At 37.8% G+C, this 15,646-nt stretch overlaps 1 protein-coding gene across 7 annotated transcripts in view; it reads right to left on the reverse strand.

The window, feature by feature from the left end:
- The window catches only part of Carnmt1 (carnosine N-methyltransferase 1), a 35,151-nt gene that overhangs the window by 11,938 nt on the left and 7,567 nt on the right, over positions 1-15,646 (reverse strand). For all 7 annotated transcript variants that reach the window (XM_052760755.1, XM_052760760.1, XM_052760756.1 and 4 more), the window contains 4 exons: positions 14,902-15,065; positions 5,031-5,171; positions 3,795-3,973; positions 1,840-1,953 (listed from right to left, as the gene is read on the reverse strand). In XM_052760755.1, coding sequence (XP_052616715.1) covers positions 1,840-1,953; positions 3,795-3,973; positions 5,031-5,171; positions 14,902-15,065 — 598 coding nt within the window. The remainder of the gene's footprint in view (positions 1-1,839; positions 1,954-3,794; positions 3,974-5,030; positions 5,172-14,901; positions 15,066-15,646) is intronic.

A 15,646-nucleotide genomic window follows, 5' to 3' on the forward strand; every position in this document is an offset into this window, starting at 1 on the left:
CTGCCGTCCATGACACTGAAGACATACTGTAGCCTAACTACTTTTAGCTAACAGCCTCCCTGCTTAGAAGAGCCGACTTTGTTTCAGGCATTTGTTATATAACTTAATAAAATATTAATAAAACAAGTGTTCATGCACAAAGTTGCTTTTATCAGTTAAATAAAGTACCTTAGAAAGACAACAAACTCAATAACTAGTGTCCAAACCTTCAATTTTGTATATATAGTGTCATGTTAATGCTAAGCACAAAGTCACTGTGTCAGGCTATGAGCCTGTCTCTCACAAGTACACTCCAGGACCTTTCTGGTAGTTATTTAACCAGGACTCATGTTCTTCCACTATTAGTAAATAGAGCCTTTTCATTAGGATTGCCCTGAGAGGCTGAGGATGTAGCTCAGTGGAAAGAGCACTTGTCTAGATGCACAAGGCCCTACTCTGACCCCTAGGACCACAAACAGGATAGGGCTGTTATAAATTTAAAGTATTTATAAGGATACCTAAATCACAGGGAACACATAGATTCTCAGTAGTGTCCTTCAATCATTCCTTGGGCCAACTTTCCCAAAGCATTTACTTTTAAAGTCCTAAGGTTTGAGGTATTTGATTCTTATGATGATGGCATTTTACAGCTGTTCTCATCTAATCTTAACAAAATTCTGAAGAGAAAGTGGGAAGACTTACTATTTCTAGTCTTGATCCTAATAAAACAATTTCCAGTAAAAATAAAATCATTACACAGTAATTGACAGAAGCTCAGCAATAAACTAGGTCTTTATGTATCCGTCCTCTTCGGTGGTAGAGTCCTCATCATGAAAGTCTCATCTTCTAAGCATGGTTAACGTTCTAAACATAGGGCACACCTAAATGGACATTTCACCATATTCCCTCTACCTTTAAGATGAGAAAATAGGCAATTCCCTTTAGATTCTTGATAAAGGAACAAGTCACACTCATAGTTTTACTTCTAGTATCAAGCAATAGGCTCAAAGTACAAAGGGTTTTTTGCATATATGAAATTGTATTTCTATTGCTTTTTAGAAAAACTATCTCATCTACTGGAGAGGAAAATTCCATGATGAAGGTAAAATCCTCCCTCCAAAGATGTAAAACAATAAAAACATTCTCTTCTTTTCCTTGTGGACTTTTTTTTCTTTGATAATAGATTCTTCTCTCATACAATACATCCCAACCCGTTTCCCTTCCCTCCACTCCTCCTAGCTCCCCCCACTTTTACCCTCCCCCCAGATCCACTCCCCCTCCATTTCCTCTGTCCCTCTCCAAGAGATGACAGGAAAACAGGACAAAACAAGATACAATAAGATAAAGTGAAAGCCCCCACATTGAGGCACGACAAAGCAACCCAATAGGAGGAAAAGAATCTCAAGAGCAGGCAAAAGAGTCAGAGATACACACGTTCCCACTGTTAGGAGTCTCACAAGAATATCAAGCTAACAGCCATAACATATATGCAGAACATGGTGCAGACCCATGTAGGCCCCATGCTTGCTCCTTCAGTCTCTGAAAACACTCTTTTCTTAACAGAATGAAATGCCACTGCATGCATGGAGTGGGGGAAGAGTACAAGGGACTAAGTACTGAATCAGCAGGTTAAACTTAGTATGTGCCCAAGTTAAGACCCATAGGCTGCCCTAAGAGGGACATCCCAATGCTTGGACTGCCACTGCTTTCAGGAGGTATCACCCACTTGAATGTGGTCTAATAGATAATACAGCATAATTATACATTCACAAGCATCTGGTACCGTGCCACTACCAAATGGAAAAGAGCTCTAATCCTCAGACTGATGCATAAAATGTTAATGAACATTAAAGCACTTACCAAGGTTTATCCAAATTCCACCTGGCTTGAGTATTCTCCATATGGTATCGATATAATCAATTACATTGTGAGCTGTGTCTATGAAGAAGCAGGTGGCAATACAGTCCCAGGTATCTAATCAACAGAAATCAGACCACTGCATCGGTTATTTTGTTTTTTTGTTTTTGTTTTTCTTTTACCTATCTATTAAGCTTATCAACTAACTCTTAGAGAATGTTAATATTTCATTTAACTGAAGGGATGCAGACACTGTACTATTCTGATCAACACTATAATCAAGATGATAACAGTATAGTAAATACAGTAGTCAATTTGGAAATCATTCGTTATTAACACATCAATACATATTACCAAATGATACTGTTAAAGAGTTGCTTAGCATCTACTCAACTGCTAGCCTTTAGTTTTACTATGTTTACTTCTGTGATGCTTGTAACTAAACCTAGGGTCTTGAGCTAGGAAAGTGCTCTGTGACTGGGCTACCCTAGATCTCATCTAAAATCTGTTAAAAACAAAATAGTCACCTTAATTTTTGAGTTCCGATTTAAACCAGTGTTAACAACTGGTTCTGGCAGGCTTTAGGTAGGCCTTTCTTGCCAATTTGAGAAATGATGACATTAAAATACCCAAATACCTACCATTACTTGATAATCATCAGGGAGAAGTTGGCTGGAGAAAACACAGGCAAAGGTGCCCCCCACTCCCCCAAAAAACTGTTTAGCTCTTAGAAGCTGTTGCCAGGCAGAGGTAGGGACCAGATTCAAGATGTAGTGTCTATTCTAATCCTGATGTGGTAAAAGTGCCTGGTCCAAAAGGAATCACCTGCACCCTCTTCCAGTCCCAGTCAGAGGAAAATGATTCTTAGTTGCATCATGATGCTTTCCACTATTTCACTGGTCTGAGATCTTGTTCCTTAACATTTATTTACCCAACAGCTTAACCTCTCCCAGTTGTTCTTTTCTAACTTCAGAATGCACGTTGATACATTCTTTCTTTGTTGTTACCCTTGCTCCAAGCCCTCTTCCAGAGGCTTCCTGTCCTCTCGGACTACAATTCAAACTTCTTGCTTTGAGTTGGCCTAACCAACCGACCCTATGCCCTTTTATCTCCCTCATCCCCTTACTCACTTCACCGCAGCCCCTGCTGAACACAGCCAAGCGCTCTTCCTAACCCCCTTGCCATCCCTAAACATGTGACAATTTCCTTCTTAGTTTCTACTCTTGGACTTATTTTATTTTCTTCCAAACAATTTATGGTCTCTCTGTCTCTTCCAGAGTTGTAAGTCCCCTGTGCCTAGGGACTTTGTCCCACTAACAGCTGTGTTTTGAATGTCTAGAATGCACTTGGCATTTAACAGGCGGCAAACAGATCTTTCTTGAAAGAATGCTCTTGCTACTGCTCAGAGTTCTGTTTTCCTTCTTCCTGTTACTGCCCATTTGCACTCTTCCCTTGTCCATTACTGCCTCCCTCCAATGTCTTCAAAAATCTGAAACCTAACTTCCAACCTGACACAAGTCTTCTACAACCGAAGCTAACCTACTTTTTAAGACATATCTCCCATAAAACTTCTTTCCTTGCCAATCTGACCCTGCTGCAGTCCCCGATGACCTTATTCTTTGGTGTCTTTGTACCTCAAATAACTATTCGTCTCTGTCCATCAAGTCACAGCCTCTTTACAAGAAAGCTCCATTCCCACACTATAAATTTCCATCCTTACTGCAATTGGCATATATTTGGACTCTTTAAAAGTTATCTTTTAGTAACAGAGTCAACATCTCTTGAATGTACATATATTTCTTTACATTTCCTGTCATTGCCTTTTACACAACCTTGAAAATACTCTGTTGTCACTGACACTGCACACCTTATATTCTATCATTGAAACAAATGGTTATAACACTGGGTCATCATTTAGACTAACAGATAAGAACTTTAAATTCTTGTTATGAACTTACTGCATTCTGAGTAAATCTCCTGAAAGTCTCCTGCTGTCATCGAAAAGTTAGAACCTGGAGGAAGACTGTGGGGGTCAACATCAGGGAAAAAAATGGGTCGAATCTGATCAGCTGATCTCCGATTATTACTAAACTGATGGATCCAGGGATAAAGTTTATATTTGTTAATTTCAGAACATCTGTAAAATATGAGCACAAGGTTCAATGTTAACTACACATTTTACCAAAAAAGAACCTACTTTAAGCACTAAAATATCTATTGCTTGAAGGTTTTCACATGTAACTTATTAGACTTGAAAAGTGTCAATCTACACTGCACTCAGTTATCTGAAGCTGTGTATACATGTAGATGACCAACTGTGGATTAAAAGAAACAAATTCAGAGACTCACATGTGCTATTCATTTGGATTTACAAAAAATTACTAAAATTTTGTTGGTTTTTGAGACAGGGTCTCATGTAGCCCAGCCTGGCCTTGAACTCACTGTGTAATTGAGGATGACACTGAATTCTTGACCCTCCTATTTTCACCCCACAAAAGCTGAGATTAGAGGCCTGTGCCACCACACCCAGCAAAAATGTATTCCTGAACCTCATATTTGAGTAAAAACAAGGAAACTGGTCGTGTTACCTATTTTTACCACTCTATAGGTAGCCGCCTTCTTCCCCATCTCACCAGCAACTCACACTGCCACCAATGACAGCACTGCACTGAAGAACTGAATACGATACCAGTGACGTGCTATCGAAACAGGCAGCTAATTCTGTCTCTAACACACTGTCCCCTGTACCTCCTGACTTAAAAAATAGTCACTCTTTTCTACTACCTTCAGGTAGAGGACACAGAGGTTCTCAGATCTCATTCCAAATCAGTCATGTGAACATGTATGGCCACTTACTACAAAGTCAGGGAAAATAGTTACAATTGCTACCACAAACTCTTCACCAAGAAACAAAAGGTGAAAAAGCTTAAAAAAAATGAGAAAAAACCCTTTCCTATATTCATGGAATGCCCAATTACTTTTTAAATGGCTATTTGCTTGCCCTGTGTCAACACTGTTAGCTAATTAACACTGGCTACAGTGGCAATCGGTATAAACATTATGAATTTAATGTAAATATAATCTGTATCAGTCAAGTACTATATATTTTTCTTCTAATTCAGAATTGTTCAAAAATAGGTAAAGCAATTTGATTTTGAGAATTTACTATTTCCAGCAAAAAGTAAATTAAATACCTGTTCAGTACAAAGTTGGAAGAAAAGAGCATAAAAAAACTCCATTCATTTCCTTGACAAGCATAACCTAGCATAGCTATTTCCCAGGCCAATCTTCCTAGTCCAGCACCAGGTACCAGAATATTTACTTTAGAAGGATCCCTGAAATGAAACAAGGCAATTATATCCAGCCCCTCAAAGAGGAAAAAAAAATTAAGAAAGAAAAAAAAGACAAAATCCACATTAACAACTAAAAACTTACTGAATTATTCAATAAGCATAAGCTAACTTATACTCTTGACTTCTTAAAACTGAAGTATTTCTAAATGTCAATAAAAACAAGAGATAGAAGGAATCATCACATTATCAAGTGACAAAAAAAATACTTTTCAAGAAAAAAAAAATAGAATCACACTGTATCTAAAGACTTACAGTCATTCCCGTTTCTGGGAAGATAATTTTCCCAAAGTGATTCCCAAATTACATATGGGACATTTGAACAATTACTTTATCATGAGGCAGAAGACACTTCTAAGCTCATACAACACAATGATTTACAGAACCAAATAAATGGACTATATTTAGATTTTAACATATAAAGCCTATCTCTAAAATTTTATAGATCTCAGGTACAAAAAGGAAAAAGCAGACGTTCTGGGCACAGCATCTCATACCTGCAATTCCATGATTGGGAGGCTCAAAGGACTGCCACTGAGTTTGAGACTAGCTGGTCCTCACTGTAAATTCCAGAGTAGTTTGGGAGACAACTGTTTCCGTTGCCCTACCTTTCTCCCAAAAGAGAGAGGAAGGAGTAGAGGGATGGATAGTCTCTGGGAGAAAATGGGCAGCTGCCTTCTTTTCAAAAGGGTTTCATTAGGTAGCCCCAGACTGGCCTCAAACACAGCTCCCATTCCAAGTACTTCTAGACAAGCATTCATGACAAATATATGGCACCAGACCAGGGGCCCTATTTATCCCATCATACTGCCGTTACATGTTCCTTTTCTCTAAGTTCTGCTAGTCTGCTTTCAAATTGCAATAAGTTTTAGAAAAAAAAAAAAGTAGGCAGCAGGGAACTTTTCTCAGGAACCCTGACAAATCAAATTATAGGGTCAGCAAGATTGCTCAGTGGGTAAAAGCAGCTGTGACTAAGGCTGACAATTGGAGCTCAATCCCTGGGACCAACATAGGAGAGAGCCAACCCTTTTGGGCTATCCCCTGACCTCCACATATGCACCCATGCGCATGCATTGGTATACACAAGGGAACACACATGCACACACACATAACTTTTTTTAATGTGGGGAAAATGACTTTTGTATAGGGAACCAAAGGAAAATGTGTGTAACCAGTTGGTATTATTTTTATAAAAAAAGAATTTAACTATTATGTTTCCAAAATTTGGTTCACAAATCCAATGCTATTTCAAACCATTCAAATCTTATAAACTACCTGTTCCCTGAGGTCTTGCACTCTCAGAAAGCAATAGGGCATTTTTGCGAGCATTGTATTCTATAAAGCAATCTTTACATACTCCATTTTAAAGCAAAGAAAGAAAGTGGGGGCCATGGAAATGGCTCAGTCAGTAAAATGCTTGCCATGCAAGCCTGAGGACTTGAATTGCATCTCCAAAAAGCCAGGTAATCCCAGCCCAGGAAGGCAGAGACAAGAGGATCCCTAGGGCTTGTTGGCCAAGCTACCTAGCTGAATTAGTGAGCTCCGGGTTCAGTGAGAGACCCTATCTAAAGAAATAAGAGGAAGAACAACTGAGCAAGACATCCAATGTTCCCTCTGGCCTCCACACACATGTGTACCCACATACATGTACATATACACATACACAAACTTATAGACGTTTGAAAATTCACTCTACAAATGTAGTCCCAAAGGAAGCAGCCCAAGGTAATTTGGTTTTATATATCAATTTAGGGAACATATGTTTGACTAATACACTTGCCAGGAATGGGCACACACCTTCAATCGCAGCACTCAGGAGACAGAGGCAGGCAGATTGCTGTGAATTCGAGGCCACCCTTGGCTATGTAGTAAGTTCCAAGCCAACCAGAACTACACAATGAAAACTCTATCTTTAAAGAAACAAAATAAAACCCAACAAGAACAATTTGGTAATTTATGGAAGATTAGCTTTATGATTGCTTTTATCAAAATTTCCCTAACCAGAACTATGAACTTAGTGCATTTTAAGTGTGTATACTACTATTAAAAGATACCAAGACACAAAACACAGACTACATCAAGCCCCTACCTCACAAGTTAGCAGATACTCCAGGTCTTCACACTATTTGTATTATGACAAAAAGGTGTTTTCCATGGGCTTTAACACAAAGTTGGTAGAATAAAAATATGACTGATCAAGAACCAAACAAAGCATGGGGAAGATGGCAAGTATGCTTTCCTAAATGTGTAATATTAACTGGACGTTTTCCCCAAAGGTATGCATGCTGATTTGAATCTTTAAGAAGTCTCGAGCATTTTTTATTTTCATGGAGAAGAGAAACAAATTTTAAATACAGATGTGGTGATTTTAAAACTTTAAAAACCAGGAACAGATAGATATATAAAATGTGGCCACATAATCAAATGTTGCCATCTTGAGATTCTCAGCAAAAAAGTGGCAAGTTGACCAAGTTAGTAAGGTGCACTTACTACAAATGTGACCCTAACACAGGAGGAAAAGTCTCAGCAGTTCATTCAAGCCAGGAGTGAAGAAGAGGTGGGCCTACGGGAACAAGACTAAACAGACACAAGCAGACTAGGCTACTTTACCAACGTAAATGTTCGTGACAGAGCTTTCATTAACTGGACCTTTCCTTTACCAATCAGCAAACTCACACACTACACTTTGTTTTGTGGTATCATCAGAGTGACACTTGGCTGACCCCTGGTGGTAGAAATATTCTAGAAATTTAGTTTATAACTTTCTTGTTTCCACTATTTTACTTTTCTTCAAAGCATTTAAAATTACATATGGACCTTATATTTACACCCTGCATATGTCCATAAATTCTGAACAGTGGTCTATACAAATAAATCATTAAGATACATTATACCAGGACCAGGACAGTCAAGGCTACACAGAGAAACCCTGTCTGGAAAAACCAAAATAAATAAATAAATAAATGAATAACCCAATTACAGGCATCTACTTCTAATATTTTAGTATTACAATATTAGAATAATTTCCACATTCAGAAGTATATCTGTAAATAAGATTCAACAAAATTGAACTCTAAGAAAGATTTTTGACGAAAACTACAAAATTGTCCTCCATAAAAAATTTTTTCTCTGTAATATTTTTACTAATTTTTTTCTTTCATGAGAAACATGTTTCTCCACAGCTTCACTGGTGCCTAATTTTTAAAATTTGCAGTACATTATATGAAAAATAGCTTCTTAACATAGATTTTTTTAGATTTGAATTTTCTTATAGGATTGTCTTATAATCCTTTTATGCCATTTTCTTTTGAATTATTAATCTTGGACAGTTTACCACTGAGGTATTATTCTAGAATTATAAACATTTGAAATTCTGATCTAAATGAAGTCTAAAACACATACCTGTTTTCAGAATGAGAGAAAATGTTCTTCACTCTACACAACTGCATCTGGCATTCTATATTTCCTCCATTTACTCTTTAAAATGGATTCCCTTAAGCTAACAAATCCCTTCATAAATATAATTAAAATCTTTATTTTACTATAAATAGAAAAATGTTTCTTTAAAACAGTATTTTTCCTAAAAATTATGAGAAAGATTAATTTTCAACTCTGCCTGTCAACGTCTTCTTGGAGTATAGTGAGTACCAACATACTCTAAACAAACATCACCCCAAATTGGTGTGGTACCATCTGAGACCCAGATGACAAGGCTTTCTCTAGAACTAACTAATTCTGGGCTATAACTAATGTGCCTCATGCAGGCCCTTTTCTTCATCTGAGACAGGGTATTGCTATGCAAAACAAGCTAGCCTCAGATTTACCATAATCCTGCCTCGGCCCAGTAGGAGCACAGGTACAGACCACCACACCTACACCTGACTCTGGGAGTTTACATTTTATGGGAAAGCTAGGACTTTGATATGTGTGTGACCTTACTGTTTAACTTTCTTTATCTACAATAAGGCAACTAAACTAAAAAAAACAAGACAAAATAATACAGAAGGAAATACCTAATTTTCCCATCAGCTCTAAGACTGGGGGAATAAACACCCCCCCCCCCCCCCGCCCTGTATATTTCATTTAAAGTTTATGTGTGTGTGTGTCCTTATCCCGCCTGTGACATTCGCTGTTTTCAGAGATGGAAAGCGGGTGACTAGAGAGCAGTGACAGGAGAGTCACATCCTTCTGAATTCTCAACGCTGAAATCTTCACCTACTGAAAAATGCCTTTAATTATTCTTTTACTTTTAAAGTAATTTACTAGAACCATTTACCTACTCACACTATCACAGCAGAAAAATAACTGTAAAACAGTAGTTATTGTGCAAGCTTACTAAGTACCTTTAATAATGACATGCTTTTTTTTAGATAGGCTAGTATTGAAAGGCTGATTAAACGCAATAGTATATATTATTCAAGAATCTGAATATAAATAAAATTATAAATACTTGAAACTATGTTGACATAAGCATCTGACCTTTTAGCCTTTGGAATTCATTCAAAATTTGGTACACTCAAATTTTAAAGAGCCTCACTTTACAATCTACTTTCAGAAACAAAGATACTTTGAATTTTCAGGGATACCTAGACTTTAAAGAAGTCATTACCTAGTACTTTATTGAGCAAAGGACCAATGACATTCAGAAAGAATAAAAACTAGAAACTTTAAAACAAATAATATCCCTACAGAAGTAATAATGTTCACTGGGCGATGGTGACGCACGCCCTTAATCCCAGCACTCCAGAGGCAGAGGCAGAGGCAGAGGCAGGAGGATCTCTGTTTAAGACAAACAAAAAACCAACCAAACAAAAAAGAAGTAATAATGTTCATAAAAGTTTATAAACTTAAAGCAATTATAAAAAGTTAATATAAGATAAAGGCGCACGCCTTTAATCCCAGCACTCGGGAGACAGAGCCAGGAGGATCTCTGTGAGTTCGAGGCCAGCCTGATGTACAGAGTGAGCTCCAGGACAGGCACCAAAACTACAGAGAAACCCTGTCTCGAAAAACCAAAAGAAAGAAATTAGCTCATTATTCTAATAGCTATGGAATCTTTCATAAACTGCCACTGATAAGACTCTTAGCACGGGAGTAGCTCAATGGTAGGGTCCACGTGTAGCACGTAAACAGATGTGTAGTAGCACTGTGACTGAATACAGCAGCCTTTAAGGACTGAAGTTTGTAGTATTTCAACTCAAAGTAAAAGTACTGAAGATTGCTTCCTATTTTCCAGAGAAGAATAAAAAACAAGCTGTCATCACCTCAATGTCCCATGGGTACAAGGAAAGGCTTACTAGCAAAAGAAAAAGAAAACTATAAGCCACTATCCCTTACAATTGAATGAGTATAGAAATCTCAAATAAAATATTAGCAAATCTTCTCCCAAGAAGGCAAAGATGGTTTAACACGAGAAAATGAGACTTTAATAAAATGGGGCAGGGGAACCTCAACAAGGTTGCTCAATAGAATCCAAAGGTATTTAACAATATCAACATCCTTTCTAAGAAAGATGGAAATTATTCAACAAGAAAAAAGGAATTATGAAAATCTCACAGTTAATATTATACTCAGTGGTGAAAAAGAGAAAGCTTTTCGCCTAACAACAAAAACAAGGGTTAAAAGGCATTCAAGCTGGGAAGGATGATAGTATATATGAAAATCACTCCCAAAAAAACCTACAAGAAAGCTAGATGCTATTCAGAAAGTACAATCCAAAATGTCAAAAAGTCACAAGCATTTACACCATGCCTTTTATGTTTATTCTCCTGAAAATAAGCTACATGACACAATGGGGAAGTGAATAAGAGCCACATTTGACATACATACATGAAAATGCCGTAATGAAACCCATTACGCTGTATGATAACTTAAAAAAATTAAAAAGAAGAAATGATGCTTTGAATGGAAAAAAACAGAAACAAGAAACCCAAATTGTGACAATTTAAAAAATAGTAACTAAAACACACACACACACACACACACACACACACACACACACACACGCACGCACACACGCACACGCGCGCGCGCGGGAGGCAGTGGTGTACACCTTTAATCCCAGCACTTGGGAGGCAGAGCCAGGAGGATCTCTGTGAGTTCAAGGCCAGCCTGGTCTACAGAGCAAGATCCAGGACTGGCACCGAAACCACACAGAGAAACCCTGTCTCGAAAAACCAAACACACACACACACACACACACACACACACACACACACACACACACACAGTGGAGGGGGGGGGATCTAAACAAGGTGAGATAGTCAAACATTCTGTGTTAAAGTTGACTCAACAACACAATATCTTGCTCCTAGCTTTTGCAGATGACATCAATAAGCCAATGATTTCCAGTGTACACAGTAGTTGATTTACTATTGAAGAAGTAATTGTTTTTATACAAGAGGCCAGTAACTACTTACTGTTGCAAAATTTCTATTACTTTGTCTCAGGAAGATGCTAAAGACAATGTGTATGAAATAGAAGATGAAATGCAGACAAAACCTTATAAACCAGTTCATTTTCTAGAAAGAAGCAATAATCCCATATTTCTTGATAACAAGGTTTATAGAAAATTTTCCTAAGAGATTGTCTGAAGCAATAAATACTTGCAAGTATTTCAAAAATTTAAAACAAATTATTTACCCTGCCCTCTATACTAGTGTCCTGACAGAAAAAGCAAAATATCATTTATTTTTGATTAATTTATTTACACTCATCTTCACTTTTTTTTTAACATAAAATGTCCCACTAAAACAAAACTGCTAATGCAAAAACTCAAGAAAATAAAGGGAGTTTTCAAAACAAACCCACAAACACTGATGTTGGGATTATTGGATCAGGAATAAAAAAACAAAAACAAACAAAAAGAAAAAAATCACTATAAACTATATTGAGCTGAGATGTAGCAGCACATGCCCATAGTCCTAGCACTTTGGAGGTAGATCTAGACAGGAGCATTTTAAATTCAAGGACAGCATGAGCTTATGAGCTACAATGAGATCCTGCCTCAGAAAAGCATAAAGTTAAAGCATCTAACCGAAGAGATAGGCCATGTATACAAAGAAGGAATTCAGCACTGAGTATGAGTGTGTGTGTTTATGTCTGTGCAGCAGAATGCCCAAAAGCAAATGACATCAAGTGACAATGAACAGACCTCATGTCTACTTTGAAGTTCTGTATAGCATTCCATGTAACAAGGAACCAAATCCTCAGAGAAATAGCCACACCCTCACAGGAAACTACAACATGGGTCTTAAATACTTTATATTTTTCACAAATGGACTGGACTAGACCCTCTGCATACAGGAGGCAGTTGTATAGCTGGGTCTATTTGAGGGGCCCCTGGCAGTGAAATCAGGATCTATCCCTGGTGCATGAGCTGGCTTTCTGGAACCCATTACCTATGATCGGACACCTTGCTCATCCGTGATGCAGGGGAGAGGGGCTTGGCTCTGCCTCAACTGAATGTACCAGTCTTTGCTGTTCCCCCATGGGAGGACTTACCCTTTAGGAGCAGGGGATGGGGGGTGGGTCACAGTGGGGGAAGGTGGGGGTAGGGAGAGCAAGAGGAGGGATGAGAAGGGGATCTGTGGTTGGTATGTAAAATGAATAAAAAAAAATTTTATAAAAAATAAAAAAGATGCATCTTTGTAATTTTAAAAAAGAAAGAAAAATCCCCTAAGGATAAAGGAATTCGAACAACAAAATTAAAATAATAGTAACAGATTATAGTTTACTGAATACAATAGGAACTATGGGTCATTGAAATAAATATATACAGAGGAGAGAAAAGAAGAGTCTTCCTTTTAGTGGAAAGCAGTCTGCAACTGTGAAGGTTAGAAAGACCATCACTTCACAGACTGCTTCACATAGGAATCACCAGTGCACTGGATTCTAGAATGGACTGGAAATGTTACAAGGAGACTACCAGGGCAATTATGAAATCTGAGTATATACTATTAGGCTCCATAACTGTGTTCAAGGGTCAATTTCCTGAATCTGGTAACTGAAAGGGAACAGACTTAAGAATAAACTCTACACCTGTGTGGTGGCACACACTTTTAATCCCAGACTCAGCAGCAGATGCAGATGGATCTCAGTGATCCAGGTCAGCCAAAAGTTCTAGGCCACCCAGGGCTACACAGTGAGACCCTGAAGACTAAAACTGTGAATTTTTAAGCAGTAAGAAAACACGGCAAGTACTAACTGAAGTTTCAAATGAATTCACAATAATTTTGAGAGTATGGTTTTAGACATCCATGTGCTGGAAGATGGAGGAAAAGAGAAGGTGGGAATGATACAGCAATGTTGTAAAATGCCAAAACTTGATGAATTTTGGAAAAGAGTATATGGAAGGCGGTTGTACAATTCATGAACCATAATTTTGAAGTTATTCCAAAATTAAAAGTTCAAAGAAAGAAAGAAGAGACATAAGTACTGACATTCCTCAAAGGATATATCAAACTCAGGAGTTCTAAACACAGGGACCTAAGAATCTCAGGGTCTGAGGACAAAATTCACTGGACTTATGAGCATGAGGAGAATTAGATATTACTCTGTTATTTTTTTTTAATGGTCTACGTTAAATTGTATGTATATGTTTGTGTCTGTGTGTGGAAATGAGCATGTGACACCCACAGGGTCCAGAGAGGGCATCGATTGGATCCCTCGGAGCTGGAAGTACAGGTGACTGTGAGCTGCCTGATAATGTTCAGCTGGAAACTCAACATGAGTCCTCTATAAGAGCAGTAAGTACATGTTCTAACTGCTGAACCATCTCTCCAGCCCCCAACAGATTCTAACTGCAATAATCTTTAATTGGTATTTGTCCTCAATTACAAAATGCAGGCAATGAGCAATAGTAGGTGTAGGAATATCTGTGACTTTGTCACCAATAGGAATCACATTTTTATCAAAATAATGTACAAGCTATTCAGCATTTTCATAATATAGTACTTATACCCACTGCCAGGCTGTATCTAATCAATACATTATAAAAAGTACGTAACAGCACAGTGTTTGCTTTAATTAAGATACATTACTTATTTTGTTTATATAAATGTCTGTGTGTGTGTGTGTGTGTGTGTGTGTTGCACTAAAAATTTATACTGTCTTCCTCAGTTGCTTCCCACCTTATTTTTGAGCCAGGACAGGGTCTCCCAGCTCAGAGACTAGAAAGAGCCTGCACAGGCCCTCATGTAGTATAATAGGCACCACTCCAGCCCTCCACAAGTTTGCTTTTTAAAGACTTCAGTAACTTTGCTTCAAAATAGCTGGGTCTTTGTAGCCCTATGCATTTTATTTATTTACAAATGTTAGTCTGAAAATCAGACCCTGAGCTTCAGAACGCCCAAAGGTTCTATGTTCAAAGTTTATGACTTCTCTATGGGATAGATCCCTCATTGAGATAAAGTAAAATCTATCACTATTGCTTTGTTATTTAAAAAAAAAAACAAACTTATAAAGCAGTGTGTATTATGGACTATGAATATTTGTTCTAATTTTAGTTTCAAATTTCTCATAATTACTAGAGCAAATGTTACTGAACATAAAAACTCCAACCTCACACAACTGAAACATCCAGGAACAAATAGATCTCTCACACATGTAAAAACATGCAGGCCCAGAGTGGCTATGAAAATGAATCACAATGAAATGTTATAGCTAAGTGCTTATATGCCTTAAAAAAAGGGGTTAGAAATGCAGTAGTATTTACCATCTCTCTTTTGGAAAGTTTTTTATAATTTCTTTTATGATTGGCTTATAGCAGGCATCCCTTTCTGTTTTCCCAGTTTCACTCCAGTCTCTTACAAACTGTTTCAATGTAGACTTTAACTTATCCATGTCAAATGTAGATGCTGGCATAATCTTTCCATTGCCCTGTTTAAAAGGAAGGGGGGGAAAAAAAGAATTATTTTCTGAGCATCAATTTTGAATATGGTTAAATGCACATACTAAGATATAGGTGAGTCAGTGAATAATTATTAGCCTCTCAAGGGACTCAAGTGCAGCTTGAGATCCTACATAAAAAAGTTTGGTGCTCTCACTTCTACCCTCAACAGCGGAAGATCCACTAATCATAAAACGACCACAAAGTGAAGCAGTTCTTCCTCGGGAAAGGACCAGCACTGAACTGCTTATGGAGACAGAACATTCCACCCTCCAAGAGAGGGAAGGAAACCCCTCCAGCTCATTGATAGGCAGCAGGGATGGCTCACACTGGACTAGCCAAATTGTATCTATCACAGGATACAAAGAGACTTCAGTTTCTATTACTGCCAGTCACTTGAGATTTAAGTGAAAATATTTTTATTTTAAAGTGGAAGATGAATATCAACAAATAGAAGACACTGAAAAAGCAGCAATGGAAATTAACTTAATATAGCTAGTAAAGTCTTTTAAGAAATTTAAGTCTCGCCGGGCAGTGGTGGCGCACGCCTTTAATCCCAGCACTCGGGAGG

Source organism: Peromyscus californicus, unplaced genomic scaffold, assembly GCF_007827085.1.
Source record: "Peromyscus californicus insignis strain IS unplaced genomic scaffold, ASM782708v3 Scaffold_4__1_contigs__length_199733344, whole genome shotgun sequence".
In the NCBI taxonomy this organism is placed as follows: domain Eukaryota; kingdom Metazoa; phylum Chordata; class Mammalia; order Rodentia; family Cricetidae; genus Peromyscus; species Peromyscus californicus.